This window comes from Puntigrus tetrazona, chromosome 19 (assembly GCF_018831695.1).
Source record: "Puntigrus tetrazona isolate hp1 chromosome 19, ASM1883169v1, whole genome shotgun sequence".
NCBI classification, from domain to species: domain Eukaryota; kingdom Metazoa; phylum Chordata; class Actinopteri; order Cypriniformes; family Cyprinidae; genus Puntigrus; species Puntigrus tetrazona.
The window spans coordinates 3852315-3868845 of record NC_056717.1 but is presented as its reverse complement, the minus strand read 5'-3'; the positions used below and the strand labels follow the sequence as shown (position 1 = coordinate 3868845).

The 16531-nt window shown below is 37.7% G+C and overlaps 2 protein-coding genes and 1 pseudogene across 2 annotated transcripts in view; all 3 read right to left on the bottom strand.

Moving 5' to 3' along the window:
- The window catches only part of LOC122323815 (serine/threonine-protein kinase pim-1-like), a 28738-nt gene extending 23120 nt beyond the window's left edge, over positions 1 to 5618 (bottom strand). Inside the window, exon 1 of the mRNA XM_043217926.1 lies at positions 5607 to 5618. Within this exon, the coding sequence (XP_043073861.1) occupies positions 5607 to 5618 (12 nt within the window). The remainder of the gene's footprint in view (positions 1 to 5606) is intronic.
- A 617-nt stretch (positions 5619 to 6235) lies between these two features.
- LOC122323814 (serine/threonine-protein kinase pim-1-like) lies at positions 6236 to 9382 on the bottom strand. Its single transcript, XM_043217925.1, is given in 9 exon segments — positions 6236 to 6351; positions 6475 to 6557; positions 6559 to 6649; positions 6824 to 7202; positions 7366 to 7507; positions 7728 to 7920; positions 8098 to 8280; positions 9031 to 9224; positions 9360 to 9382. Coding segments are annotated over 9 exon segments (1404 nt in total).
- A 3879-nt stretch (positions 9383 to 13261) lies between these two features.
- Positions 13262 to 15586, bottom strand: LOC122323813 (annotated as a pseudogene).
- Between the last annotated feature and the right edge of the window lie 945 nt (positions 15587 to 16531).

Sequence of the window (16531 nt, the reverse complement as noted above, 5' to 3'; positions counted from 1 at the left end):
CATCTAGACACCAGTGCTAAAACATACTAAAGACTTCAGTGGGACAAAAGAATCAAATCAAATCTAGAGGTAATTCAAAAGTTTAAATATATAACGTTAAGCCACAGATGTACTAATTGGGGAAATCTCTATATAAAATATGTTAAGTGGTAATTAAGTGTAACAAATCGTGTAAAAATCAAACACATCACCTCCATATTTTTAATTTATTCTGCAGGCTTCTTGTAAATTAAACTGTATATTGTACGTTATGTTGACAGACAAAAAGTTACATTCAGGTGCAAAGAAAGTAACTGAGATATGTATTTTTTAACATAAAAAAAAAAAAAAAAATTGTTGCTTACATTTATATTAATCAGAACTTCAATAGCAGTTGGTTCTGAAGACATTATTATTTGTTCAGTATTTTTGCACGCAGAGAACGTCCAAACCAAATTAAAAACAATAATTTAATTAATGTTCAACAAATAAAAACTACCTATAATACAAATAAGCAAACGATAAAACTTGGCTCGCTGAATATTAGATCACGTTCCACAAAAGCACTTTATATATATGATTTGATCAAAGATCAGAACCTAGATTCACTCTGTTTGACAGAAACCTGACTAAAACCAGATGAATACATTACTCTAAATGAATCTACCCCCCAAGATTATTACTATTAAATGAGCCACGTTTAAAAGGTAAGGGGGGTGTTGCTACAATTTATAACAATATTCTTAGTACTTCTCAGAGGGCAGGCTTTAAGTATAACTCATTTGAAGATTTGGTGCTGCATATCATATTATCTATAGAATCATGTGCTAGTGATAAATCCTCTGTCATGTTTGTACTGGCTACTGTATACAGGCCACCAGGACACAGCACAGATTTCAGAGAAACAACAAAAAGTCGACGAGGCGAAAACGGTACAAATAGACTGAAGACAGGACTGAGACCGGACAAACAAAAAACTGATCAACCTAGCAAACTAAGGTTCAGAGTCAGGATGAACCAATATCAAACGACGGACTGAAAAAGGACAGAAAACACAAGGAGATTAAGTAGGGAGGGTAATTAACAGAAATGGGGTGCAGGAGTGTGAAACAATTAGGGTTAACAAGAGGGGAGGAGTTAACAGCAAAGCACATGGCGAGCTGTCAAAACAAAGGCCATGTGCTTCAGGACAACAAAACACAAGACAAACACAACAGGCCGCTGCCAACCCCTGACACAATATGATGCAAAAACTTGATGATATAACAGAAACTATGCACTCTCTTTTTTTCTAGCACTCTAGATACAGTTGCTGTTTTGCACTTAAAAAAGATGAAAGAAAACAATCTGACTCCATGGTGTAATGAAAACACACGCACCCTAAAGAGAGCAGCCCGGAAGATGGAGCGCAGGTGTAAATTAGAAGTATTTCGTATTGCCTGGCGGGAGAGTATCCTGTCATACAGAAAAGCATTAAAAACTGATCATTTTTCATCTCTTTTAGAAGAAAACAAACACAACCCCCGGTATTTATTCAATACAGTGACTAAATTAACAAAAAATAAAACGTCAACAGGTGCTAAGTGTAGTAGTAATGACTTCATGAATTTCTTTACTTCTAAGATTGGTACCATCAGAGATAAAATTGTAACTATGCAGCCGTCAGCTACAGTTTCACATCAGTTAGTGAACTATAGATCCCCTGAGGAAAAATTACACTCATTCTCTATTATAGGAGAAGAAGACTTGTACAAACTTGTTAAATCATCTAAACCAGCAACATGTATGTTAGACCCTATTCCATCTAATCTATTAAAGATTTGCTTCCAGAAGTCATAGATCCTATTTTGACCATTATTAATTCATTATTGTCATTAGGATATGTTCCCAAAACATTCAAGCTGGCTGTAATTAAGCCTCTTATTAAGAAACCACATCTTGATCCCAAAGACTTAATAAATTACAGACCAATCTCTAATCTCCCTTTTCTGTCAAAGATACTAGAAAAGGTAGTATCCTCACAACTGTATTCCCTTTTAGAAAAAATGGTATCAAGTGAGGATTTCCAATCATCTTATCATCTTATCTTCAATCAATTTATCTTAGGATGGTTTAAATCATATCTATCTGACCGCCATCAGTTTGTGGCACTAAATGAGGAGGTATCATATCTCTCACAAGTGAAACATGGAGTTCCTCAAGGTTCAGTGCTAGGACCGTTACTTTTCAACCTATACATGTTACCTCTGGGAGACATTTTCAGGAGACATGGTGTTAGCTTTCACTGCTATGCTGATGATACTCAGCTCTATATTTCAGCGCAGCCTGGTGATACACAACAAATTTAACAGAATGCATAGTCGATATAAAAACTGGATGATGAGTAACTTCCTAATGCTAAAATCTAAAAACAGAGGTGCTAATAATTAGACCTAAAAACCCCACATATAATAATCTAGAACACAGGCTAACACTTGATGGCTGGTCTGTTAATTCTTCATCATCAGTTAGGAACCTAGGTGTGCTGCTTGACAGCAATCTTTCCTTCGAAAACCATGTTTCCAGCATCTATAAAACTGCGTTTTTACATCTTAAAATTATATCTAAATTACGACCTATGCTTTCAACCTCTAATGCAGAAATATTAATTCATGCGTTTATAACCTCGAGGTTAAATTATTGTAATGCTTTATTGGGTGGTTGTTCTGCACGCTTGATAAACAAACTTCAGATAGTTCAAAACGCAGCAGCTAGAGTCCTTACTAGAACTAGGAAGTATGATCATATTAGACCGGTTCTGTCAACACTGCACTGGCTCCCTATCAAACATTGGATAGATTTTAAAATCTTATTAATTACCTATAAAGCCCTGAATGGTTTAGCTCCTCAATACTTGAGTGAGCTCTTATCACATTATAGTCCTGCCCGTCCGCTGCGTTCTCAAAACTCTGGCCTTTTGATAATACCTAGAATATCAAAATCGACTGCGGGCGGCAGATCCTTTTCCTATCTAGCACCTAAACTCTGGAACAATCTCCCTAACTCTGTTCGGGAAGCAGACACACTCTGCCAGTTTAAATCTAGATTAAAGACACATCTTTTTAACTTAGCCTACACATAACACACCAACACACTTTTTATTATTAAATCCGTTAAAGGATTTTTAGACTGCATTAATTATATCAGCTGGAACTGGGAACATTACCCCTAAAATACGATGTACTTGTGACATCGTAAAAAGAATGGCATCTACGCTAATATTAATCCCGTTTCTTTCTTAATCTGTTTCACAGTTTGTATCCAGACTAGATGGTGGATCAGCACCCAGAGATTATGTTCATCAGAGACCAGAACACCTAGATGCGCACCGTGGACAGATTTTCTCCATTCATGGATGGGGTTTTGGTTCTTTCCTCTGGCTTGCTTTGTTGGGGACACGTAACTTCTAGTGATTATCGTCGAATTGATTAAAGAGATCGTCTCTGCATTTAATAACAAATTGTTCAATCTCGTCATTATACATCCCTATCATTGTGTTCTCCAACTTTATACTGTACAGTGCCTTGATTCAACCTATGTTGTTAAAAGCGCTATATAAATAAAAATGATTGATTCATTTATTGATTGATGTACTAACGGGGAAATCTCTATATAAAATGTTAAGTGGTAATTAAGTGTAACAAATCATTTAAAAATCAAACACATCACCTCCATATTTTAAACTGAGAAGAAAATCACCTGTCAATTTTGAGCAAATGAAGAATAAATTCATACTAGCATACACATGTAGCACATCTTTTTATTCTTTTTGGAATGTTTTCCTGGACCTCTGCAGGCTTCTTGTAAATTAAACTGTATATTGTTTGTTATGTTGACAGACAAAAAGTTACATTCAGGTGCAAAGAAGATATGTATTTTTTAATAACGTAACTTAAAAATATAAATAAAAATTGTTGCTTACGTTCATATTAACCAGAACTTAACAGTTGGTTCTGAAGACATTATTATTTGTTCAATATTTTTGTAAAAAAAAAAAAAAAAAATCATAAAACAATAAGAATATTTTACTTTAATTTGCTTTTGTGTTTATAAACAACAAAGAAGCAATATGAAGTTTTAAAAGATCATTGCTGTCTTCATTGGTTGTACTAAAATAAATGAACATGATTTAATGAATTAATTGAACTGGATTACTTACCAAGCAATCAACAGGCCATTATGCATTTTTCTTTATTATTATTATATTACTCGTGGGTTAATCCACAAGAGCATGTTTAAACTTAATTATTATACAATCAAATGAATAAAAAGTACAAATCCTTAAGATGTCCTTTGTTTCACATCTTTCAATGATTGCTTCATCACTCATTCACAATCTAAAGGATGTTAAACTGATATACTTTAATACAGCATTGTTCAGAAATACATATAACATAATCTTTAAGGCAGATATGAGCCAGCTTGTTTTAAGTTGTTTTTCAGATGTTACTTACCTGTTATTACTTACCTGGTGAGATTATTTTTTATTATTTTAATTAACATTCAGTGTGATGAATATACAGTAGTAAATCGAGAGGGTTAATTGGGGCTTAATAATGGTTTAAAAAAAGGTTTGCCCCCTTCACAGCTGTCATGGAGGCCAAAATTAGTTATAGACAACCAACATCACTTTTTGTGCTAAACAAGAGGTAAAGTATTCTAACATGGGGTCTATGGGATTGACTACCATTTGGAGCCTGTGTCTAGTGGCCAGTCAGTGAATTTTAGTTTAGTGCTGGGTACTGTCACATTCTCTGGAATTTGTTATTGTTTTTGTCGTGTGCCATGTGTTCCGTCTGACCTAATTTAGTTTATTGTCTTTAGCTGTGTGTGATTAATTTAGTGATTTACCTGGTGTATTTAAGTCCTGTGGTTTCAGTTCTGTTTGTCCGATCTCGTCTTTATTTGCGTGTGATTTTGTCCGATCTGCCTGCCTGTCTGTATTTATATTGTTTTTCATCTCTGAGTACATTAAAACGCTTTATTTTCATTTACACTCGTTGTGTGCTCTCCTGCTTATCACACACCTGACAGGTACACACCACAAGATTATCAGGCTGATTTTAAACGATTTCCCCCTCTTCCGACAATCCTAGGTAATGTCTCAATTATCTTTGTGGATCTAAAGATTATCTCATCAGATTTTCCTGTGGTGTGATATGTGTTAAGAGTGACTGAATCTGCTCGGAAAAACAACGTGTCCTGGAAAACACATTTATTCTCAAGTCTCGAGAGATTTTGTGAGGACTCTGTCTTCATCACATTGCTGCACCCCACACACTATAGGAGCAAAATAGTGAAATCTAGGACATTTTTCTCCTCATGTTTGCGGTCTCTCACATTTTGAAAGTCTTATAAGATTAAAAAAATCTTTTAGTATGTACCTTTAGTCACCTGTTGGAATTAAGAGAGAGATTGGAAGGTTGCCACCTGTTTATATAAACTGAGAAACATATAATCTGAAAACTATAAACCATTCCTATTTTGCTTCAGTTAAAGGCAAGGCGACTTGAGTCACAGGTGGATTGTCTGTTTGTCATGGTAGGTGGGCACAGTTTCAACAACCAGGCACCTCAGCTACATCCTACCTCTTTGTCCATTTTCGATTATCTGATAATGATGAACGGTGATACGTTGCCAAGATGGTCACAGACACTATGTACATGTTTTATACAGTCTATGATAACACATTTTTGTATATTGTATGTATGTTGGATTCAGTGGTTGCAGCGTCAGAAACTTGAAGCCCGAGGCAAGAAGCTGTAGGACCAGGGTATCTGTGAAAGGGTCCCTGTCTCCTAACTTCTGTGGTACTTATGAATCTGATGTCAGGAAACTTTAGTGCACAATTTCTCATTGATAAGTTCTCAGTTACCCATGGCAGAAAAAATTGGAGAGGCAATGTAAGCAGCAATAACAGGAACTTTTATTATTTCTTGAGTGACCCTGAGAGGATTCCTTGACCCCAAAATCTTTGTGTCCATGGCTGAGACCTCTGATGTTTCCGTGACATAGATCTGGGGCCTCTAGGGACCTCTAGGACCTTTGGGTTCCTCGATTATTAATAATATGCCTGGACGGTGCATTACTTAACTAACCTAAATAAACTCTTAACTATTTACTACACTCATCCCTGACGAGTAGTTCAGCAAGGCGCTTAAACTACTGTCTCGGCCAAGGCGCCAGACGCAACCATGGCCTGCCAGCCCGCAAGGCGCTAGGACTGGAGGGATGAAGGGGCTAACTTAAACCATTCGTGTAAGTGCATCTCATCCAGGTGAAGCCTCTGCTCTGGGTCACTCTTTAGGCAACCTCGAATAAAACGACAGCATTCTGTAAAGAAAGATGGAGAGAATTTTACACTTGCTCTCTAAGTTGCAAAACTTGGAGAGACTTTTTTTTAAAAGCCACTGTTTTCTCAGTTTTGCATTTGTTCTTTTGTACTGAAGCTCTCACCGTCGGAGATGCCTGGCTCTTCCCACGCATCGGCATCCATCAAACCAATGTCGCTGCTGTCTGGGAAAAGTCTGGTCATCATCGAAACAGCAGCACCCCAGCGACCACACTGTGGCCTGCTTCCCGTCGTACTCGCCCTTCTCGATGTACTCCGGAGGGCAGTACCTTGCTGTCCCTGCAGGAAAACGTTTGTCACATGTGAAAGTCTGCTCTACCAATGGAACTTAATTTTATTGAAAAATTACACTATGACTGGGTTTTCTTCTTCTGAGAAAGCTGTTAGTTGTGAGTCCCATCTAAACAGAGTGCTCATTAAAATCCCAAACTACGTTCAAGAAATAATACATACCACTATAGGTGGTGTAGGAGGTCTTTTTAAGGAGGTCTCCACAGCCAAAATCGATAAGTTTGACCTCTAGGGTCTCTACGTTGACCAGGATGTTTGGCATTTTGATGTCCCGATGGAAGACACTCTTGGAACAGCAAGCAGCAGCAGCATCGGTCACCTGCCGCATGAAATGACGTGCCATCTCCTCGCTGAAGTGGCCATCGTAATGCGCCCAAAAACTGAGCATGTCCATGCAATGCGAGGGCCGCTCTAGGACCATAATGTACTGGTCCGGTTGGTCCTCCCAGTCCAGTAGCTTTATGATGTGGGGACAGCTGGGGCCTTGATTGGCCATGAGAGTTAGGGCCACCTCCAGAGGAACTGGTCTGGGATGCTCAGGCTAGAAAAATATATTTTTTTTTATAACTGTACACTGATACCCTGATACAGCATCTGTCGTCTCATTGAGGACATAAATATATAAACAACAAAAACTTAATAAAAACTTAATAAAATATTTTTATTACTGTGAAAAACTTCTGAAAGTTCTGATGTCTACTTACAAGGCTTAAGTACGGCTCGTTCTCTGTCTTCACCGTGAACTTCACAGCCACTGGAAGGCCGTCTTCACGGCGGGTCCCTTCAAAAACGGAGCCGCATCCTCCTTCTCCCAACTTCTTGCCAATAGAATATTTCCAGCAAATGCGGTCTATTAAAACATAATAATTATTCATTATTAAAGATGAATACAGTGTACCTGAAGGTGGCATACCATACTTATTCATACTAAATTCTATATTTATTTCAATTTCAAATTGTTTGAGAAATATATGGAAAATGGTGTTTGATGAAATATATGAGAAGAAATGTTTTGTAAAACACTATACCGTGAGAAGAACGCTTGTGTTTGAACACAACCGTAAAGTCAGACTCGGTTCTCGTTATCTTATCACAGTCCAGCTGTCTCTGCACACCTGGACTGTCCTGATCTTGAAGCTGGACGTCCTCCACTTGCTGGTCCTCAGCAGTGACAGCAGGGACAACAGCAGCACTGAAAGGAAGCTCCTGATGATCACCGTCCTCTACAGTAGTTACGACGTCCTGTAGAGAAGTCTGATCTAAAGCGAGGAACATCAACCAGAGCTTGTTTTAATAAACACAGATGAAATATTGCAGACTTGTATTAGTAATGGCAGGGTGAATACTTTTGACATCTTCAAAATATGGTTAATATGTTTTTTTGTGTGTGTAAAAGACATTCTTGATGTACAAAGCTTCTGGAGCATGTCAGTTACCATCAGTGCACCTCCTGGATGGGACCGTGTCCTGCTCCACCTCTCCCTGCTCCACCTGCTCATCCTGAGCACTGGTGGATTTCGGGTGGGGGAAACAAGAGAAGAAAGCAGCAAACTTCCGAAACCACTTCTGTTTCTGCCTCTTCTTCTTGCTTTTCTCTCCCTTTCTCTCTTTCCGCCTCCCTCGCCGTCAGGACGAGGATGGAGCTCCACCGAGCGGTCGGTGGGTGTCCTCTCACGTCCTCCATCCGCTTTCTTTTTACGGGATACTCGCAACAAACGAAAAACTCCATCACAACTGTAAAAACTGCTCCAACAACGTTAACTACACTGAACTCCTTACTCGCTACAAGCGGAGCAGGTGAGTTTCGCGCTTTATATAGAAGCACGTGACGTTCTAAATTATTTTATTACGCCATAAGGATTCATGTTCCGAGAATTCTGTAAGATTCCAAAAAAAAAAAAAAAAAAAAAAAAAACTGTAAGATACCCACAAACATTAAAACAGTGGTGTCTAATGATGAATGAAAAAAAATATATACATATTATATGCGCGCGCTTGTGTGTGTGTGTGTGTATAAATGTAGCGTTTTTATTAATATGTTTTCCTTTAGAATATTCTTCTGTATTTTTACAGATCTCGGTTACAGGTGTGGCCTGATGAGACTTTGTATCTCATGTTATTAACAGAAAAAAGCAAGGGATTGTCAAGGAAAACAATAAATGTACAATATTGATTTCGATATAATAAAAAAAACCGAACATGACAATTGTACATTTCTCTCTTCAAATGCAGCCATAATTCTGTGTTCATGTGGAGACGGAGCTGTAGATTTTGGGTTTGTGGAGACTCCGCTGTTCTGTTACAATAGAATGGCTCATTCATTCAAAGCAAGCATGTCGAAAAGGGTCTGCAACATGGATTGAGCACACCGTCTGAGTAATACAGCATGTTTTGATAGAGACATCTGGGAATTTTTCGCAGTTTTGTGTACAGTGCATGTGGACCAGAGGCTCGGCCGTCCCCCAGATCTAGCGTCGTCCACGGATTCAGGTCGGGGTCCAGGTTTTGTGGCCAACGGTTCAGACATTCAACGCAACATTCCACCTCTTGGCACTCATCTTTTCTTGAAAAGAAAAAAAAGGAAAAGAAATCCAAAAAAATAAATGAATACAAGAGGGAAAAAGTTGCAAGTATATTTGATTTTCTTCTCGTTCTAAAGAAAATGTTCTAAAACGGATCCCGTTGGATGGTGCTGTACGAAGTGGACTGGACCGTGTTCATTCTCGTTGTGTTGTTCAATGCAGCAGACACTGGTTGAATGAGGAGCGAGGTCACAGTTTGTGGAGATGGGAAAATTGCCACACAATATGAATTTTTAATTGTTCCTTGTTTTGAGAGAATAAAATTCATTTACTAATCCCTGTGTTTGTCTGCCATCGTTCTCCAGCATAACATGCTACCAAAAAAAATTACTAAAACACCACTTAACATGCTGCAGAGCATCTAGACACCAGTGCTAAAACATACTAAAGACTTCAGTGGGACAAAAGAATCAAATCAAATCTAGAGGTAATTCAAAAGATTAAATATATAACGTTAAGCCACAGATGTACTAATGGGGAAATCTCAATATTTTAAACTGAGAAGAAAATCACCTGTCAATTTTGAGCAAATATAGAATTATTACAATTTAAAAATATTACTATTATAAAAATTTTATTTAAAGTTATTTATTTTTAATAATGTAAATGTTGCCTAGTTCATATTAATCAGAACTTAAATACCAGTTGGTTCTGAAGACATTATTATTTGTTCAGTATTTTTGTTAAAAAAAAAAAAAAAAAAAAAAAAGAAAAATCATAAAAATATTTTTGTCACATTCTGGTAAATGAGACAGAGACGTAGTTCAAACAAAAAGTTGAGAATTTTAATGATTCACATTCTGTGTAGGTAACAGGGTCTTCGGTAAGCGAAGTTCAAATCAGAAAGTCAAAAGTTCATTCCTTATCTGACCATATCCTACACGAGTTGTAACTCACACAGGCAGGTGAATCAGGAAGCAGAACATCAAGTGAGTAAGCTCGAGAACAGCCATAGACTGAATGGTGAGTGTCTGTTTTATGCCAGTGACAGCAGGTGCGGGTGATCAGTATTCTCATGATTGTGAACGTGTCCAGGTGACGGGATCGGTAGGCGTGGGAAGTTAGGGCGTGACAATTTTACTTTAATTCGCTTGTGTGTTTAAAAACAACAAAGAAGCAATATGAAGTTTTAAAAGATCATTACTGTCTTCATTGGTTGTACTAAAATAAATGAACATGATTTAATGTTGGTGAACTGGATTACTTACCAAACAATCAACAGGCCATTATGCATTTTTCTTTATTATTATTATATTACTCGTGGGTTAATTCACAAGAGCATGTTTAAACTTAATTATTATACAATCAAATGAATAAAAAATACAGATCCTTAAGATTGCTTCATCACTCATTCACAATCTAAAGGATGTTAAACTGATATACTTTAATACAGCATTGTTCAGAAATACATATAACATAATCTTTAGGGCAGATATGAGCCAGCTTGTTATTACTTAGCTGGTGAGATTATTTGTATTTTTTTATTTATTTATTTTTAACAACAACACAAAAAAGGAATACACTTATACAAATAATCTCTTCCCAGCCCAACTTATTATAAAGAAAATAGAGGGAAAAAAAAGAAAGAAAGGAAAAAGGAAAGAAAAAGAAAAAAAGGAAATAATTTATAATAAAGTAAGAAAAGTCAATTTATTACAGTAAAAATTCTGTATCTATAACGCAGTTATGGTCTCAATGAAAGAAAGGAGAGGATTCCAAATTTGATTTTTGATTTTTTTGCAAATGTAAGAAAGACATCAAATCTTTCAACCAAGAGAGGTTGGGAGGGGGGCATGTGTAACAGTATACGTCTTTTGGCTATCAATGAGGCAAAGGCAATAATATCGGCATGGTGCTTCTTATATAAGCCAACAACAGGAGATATTCCAAAAATTGTTGTTATTGGACAAGGTATCACAGAAACACTAAGAGCTTTTGACATTGTATCAAAAAAAGAGGACCATTAAGAATTCAGACTAGGACAGGTGTAAAATGAATGAGTATGGTCTGCTGGAGACAACACGCATCTATTGCACCTATCATCTTCTGATAAACAGAGTTTTTAAAATTTTGCTTTAGTGAAATGGATTCTGTGAACAACTTTAAACTGAATGAGATTCGAGCGAGCACAGACAGAGTTAATTTTGGCAAAAACAGTGTCCCACAGCTCCTCATCAATTTCCTGTTCTAGCTCCATCTCCCAGGTTTGTTTGAGTGTAGAAAGAGGAGGAAGCTGTGAGGACCGAAGCAGGTCATAAATGGAGGAAATGCGGTTCAGAAATTTTGGTAGCAAGAATATTTCTTCAATTAAAGGATTCTTTGGCTGCTGGGGGAAAGTATCCAAATATTTTTTGGCAAAATCACGCGTTTGAAAATAACAAAGTAAGTTTGATTTAGAGATTTTATAATTACTCAACAAATCGTTAAATGACCCAAATGTGTGATCAAAGAACAGATCCGGAACTGTATTAAACCCTTTTCACTTAACTGTGTGAAAGTAGAATCCAAACTAGAAGGGACAAAAAGATGATTACCACAGATAGGCGCCAAGAGATTATTTTTAAATTATTTTAATTAACATTCAGTGTGATGAATATACAGTAGTAAATCGAGAGGATTAATTGGGGCTTAATAATGGTTAAAATAAAAAGTTTTACAGCTTCACAGCTGTCATGGAGGCCAAAATTAGTTATAGACAACCAACATCACTTTTTGTGCTAAACAAGAGGTAAAGTATTCTAACATGGGGGTCTATGGGATTGACTACCATTTGGAGCCTGTGTCTAGTGGCCAGTCAGTGAATTTTAGTTTAGTGCTGGGTACACACTACAAGATTATCAGGCTGATTTTAAACGATTTCCCCCTCTTCCGACAATCCTAGGTAATGTCTCAATTATCTTTGTGGATCTAAAGATTATCTCATCAGATTTTCCTGTGGTGTGATATGTGTTAAGAGTGACAGAATCTGCTCGGAAAAACAACGTGTCCTGGAAAACACATTTATTCTCAAGTCTCGAGAGATTTTGTGAGGACTCTGTCTTCGTCACATTGCTGCACCCCACACACTATAGGAGCAAAATAGTGAAATCTAGGACATTTTTCTCCTCATGTTTGCGGTCTCTCACATTTTGAAAGTCTTATAAGATTAAAAAAATCTTTTAGTATGTACCTTTAGTCACCTGTTGGAATTAAGAGAGAGATTGGAAGGTTGCCACCTGTTTATATAAACTGAGAAACATATAATCTGAAAACTATAAACCATTCCTATTTTGCTTCAGTTAAAGGCAAGGCGACTTGAGTCACAGGTGGATTGTCTGTTTGTCATGGTAGGTGGGCACAGTTTCAACAACCAGGCACCTCAGCTACATCCTACCTCTTTGTCCATTTTCGATTATCTGATAATGATGAACGGTGATACGTTGCCAAGATGGTCACAGACACTATGTACATGTTTTATACAGTCTATGATAACACATTTTTGTATATTGTATGTATGTTGGATTCAGTGGTTGCAGCGTCAGAAACTTGAAGCCCGAGGCAAGAAGCTGTAGGACCAGGGTATCTGTGAAAGGGTCCCTGTCTCCTAACTTCTGTGGTACTTATGAATCTGATGTCAGGAAACTTTAGTGCACAATTTCTCATTGATAAGTTCTCAGTTACCCATGGCAGAAAAAATTGGAGAGGCAATGTAAGCAGCAATAACAGGAACTTTTATTATTTCTTGAGTGACCCTGAGAGGATTCCTTGACCCCAAGAATCTTTGTGTCCATGGCTGAGACCTCTGATGTTTCCGTGACATAGATCTGTAGATCTGGGGCCTCTAGCAGAGGGACCTCTAGGGACCTTTGGGTTCCTCGATTATTAATAATATGCCTGGACGGTGCATTACTTAACTAACCTAAACAAACTCTTAACTATTTACTACACTCATCCCTGACGAGTAGTTCAGCAAGGCGCTTAAACTACTGTCTCGGGCCAAGGCGCCAGGCGCAACCATGGCCTGCCAGCCCGCAAGGCGCTAGGACTGGAGGGATGAAGGGGCTAACTTAAACCATTCGTGTAAGTGCATCTCATCCAGGTGAAGCCTCTGCTCTGGGTCACTCTTTAGGCAACCTCGAATAAAACGACAGCATTCTGTAAAGAAAGATGGAGAGAATTTTACACTTGCTCTCTAAGTTGCAAAACTTGGAGAGACTTTTTTTAAAAGCCACTGTTTTCTCAGTTTTGCATTTGTTCTTTTGTACTAAAGTTCTCACCGTCGGAGATGCCTGGCTCTTCCCACGCATCGGCATCCATCAAACCGATGTCGCTGCTGTCTGGGAAAAGTCTGGTCATCATCCGAAACAGCAGCACCCCAGCGACCACACTGTGGCCTGCTTCCCGTCGTACTCGCCCTTCTCGATGTACTCCGGAGGGCAGTACCTTGCTGTCCCTGCAGGAAAACGTTTGTCACATGTGAAAGTCTGCTCTACCAACGGAACTTAATTTTAATGACAAATTACACTATGACTGGGTTTTCTTCTTCTGAGAAAGCTGTTAGTTGTGAGTCCCATCTAAACAGAGTGCTCATTAAAATCCCAAACTACGTTCAAGAAATAATACATACCACTATAGGTGGTGTAGGAGGAGGTCTTTTAAGGAGGTCTCCACAGCCAAAATCGATAAGTTTGACCTCTAGGGTCTCTACGTTGACCAGGATGTTTGGCATTTTGATGTCCCGATGGAAGACACTCTTGGAACAGCAAGCAGCAGCAGCATCGGTCACCTGCCGCATGAAATGACGTGCCATCTCCTCGCTGAAGTGGCCATCGTAATGCGCCCAAAAACTCAGCATGTCCATGCAATGCGAGGGCCGCTCTAGGACCATAATGTACTGGTCCGGTTGGTCCTCCCAGTCCAGTAGCTTTATGATGTGGGGACAGCTGGGGCCTTGATTGGCCATGAGAGTTAAGGCCACCTCCAGAGGAACTGGTCTGGGATGCTCAGGCTAGAAAAATTATGTTTTTTGTATAACTGTACACTGATACCCTGATACAGCATCTGTCATCTCATTGAGGACATGAATATATAAACAACAAAAACTTAATAAAAAACTTAATAAAATATTTTTATTACTGTGAAAAACTTCTGAAAGTTCTGATGTCTACTTACAAGGCTTAAGTACGGCTCGTTCTCTGTCTTCACCGTGAACTTCACAGCCACTGGAAGGCCGTCTTCACGGCGGGTCCCTTCAAAAACGGAGCCGCATCCTCCTTCTCCCAACTTCTTGCCAATTGAGTATTTCCAGCAAATGCGGTCTATTAAAACATAATAATTATGCATTTTTAAAGATGAATACAGTGTACCTCAAAATGGCATACCATACTTATTCATACTAAATTCTATATTGATTTCAATGACTTCAAATTGTTTGAGAAATATATGAAATATATGTGGTGTTTCAAAAATGAAATTATGAGAAAGGTATGAGAAAAATGTTACAGCTGCAAAATGTAAAACACGCTGTCCTATAATAAACCCGTGAGAAGAACGCTTGTGTTTGAACACAACCGTAAAGTCAGACTCGGTTCTCGTTATCTTATCACAGTCCAGCTGTCTCTGCACACCTGGACTGTCCTGATCTTGAAGCTGGACGTCCTCCACTTGCTGGTCCTCAGCAGTGACAGCAGGGACAACAGCAGCACTGGAAGGAAGCTCCTGATGATCGCCGTCCTCTACAGTAGTTACGACGTCCTGAAGAGAAGTCTGATCTAAAGCGAGGAACATCAACCAGAGCTTGTTTTAATAAACACAGATGAAATATTGCAGACTTGTATTAGCAATAGCAGGGTGAATACTTTTGACATCTTCAAAATATGGTTAATATGTTTTTTTGTGTGTGTAAAAGACATTCTTGATGTACAAAGCTTCTGGAGCATGTCAGTTACCATCAGTGCACCTCCTGGATGGGACCGTGTCCTGCTCCACCTCTCCCTGCTCCACCTGCTCATCCTGAGCACTGGTGGATTTCGGTGGGGAAACAAGAGAAGAAAGCAGCAAACTTCCGAAACCACTTCTGTTTCTGCCTCTTCTTCTTGCTTTTCTCTCCCTTTCTCTCTTTCCCGCCTCCCTCGCCGTCAGGACGAGGATGGAGCTCCACCGAGCGGTCGGTGGGTGTCCTCTCACGTCCTCCATCCGCTTTCTTTTTACGGGATACTCGCAACAAACGAAAAAACTCCATCACAACTGTAAAAACTGCTCCAACAACGTTAACTACACTGAACTCCTTACTCGCTACAAGCGGAGCAGGTGAGTTTCGCGCTTTATATAGAAGCACGTGACGTTCTAAATTATTTTATTACGCCATAAGGATTCATGATCCGAGAATTCTGTAAGATTCCAAAAAAAAAAAAAAAAAAAAAAAAAACTGTAAGATACCCACAAACATTAAAACAGTGGTGTCTATTGATGAATTATATAAAAAGAATGTATATTAAATGTGTGTGTGTAATTAATACTTTTGTTCATAAATATGTTTTACCTGATTTATTTATTGATATATATATATATATATATATATATATATATATATATATATATATATATATATATATATATATATAACAGCCTATACAGTGTTTGAGTAAGTAGTTACATGTAGCGGAATAACAATTTAATAACAAAATAAATTTCATTGTAATTATTTGCATTTTCAAAAGAAACTATAACAAAGGTGTTACGTCTGAATATTTTCACACACACAAAGATTTATTTATCAAATTGCATTGACTGCTCTTATGCTTAACATTTTTAAAACAAAACCAGCCTCATATAAACTCTATAAAATATGTATTTAACTTCAGAATGATCTCAAAGTAAGTGTGATTTAGTACTAGCCTACTGTAAAGTAGTGCTGGCTTACATATTTGAAAATAATTAACAGCTGAAAGCAGTAGACATTTAGAAAATCAAATGCAATATGTTACTTTAATAACGTCGTTGAAATAGTTCCACTACTGTAAAAATAAAATCTCATGCATCTTCCCCACTGCTGCAGCTTTGTAATATATCAAACTAGCATTAACACTTTTGATCCGTGTTTTTTTTTAATTGTACAATATCACCTCATTACACATTTATAGAATGTCCTTAAAATTAAAACAAAAGTAAAAAATGCTGCAAATAATTATATCGATATATGATTCATCTATCAAGCATTTTCTCGTACATTCTAATTTTATTTGTACGAGAACAATTAATATCTCCAATCTTTAAGATATGGAAAATACATGTGTACAATATGTATTCT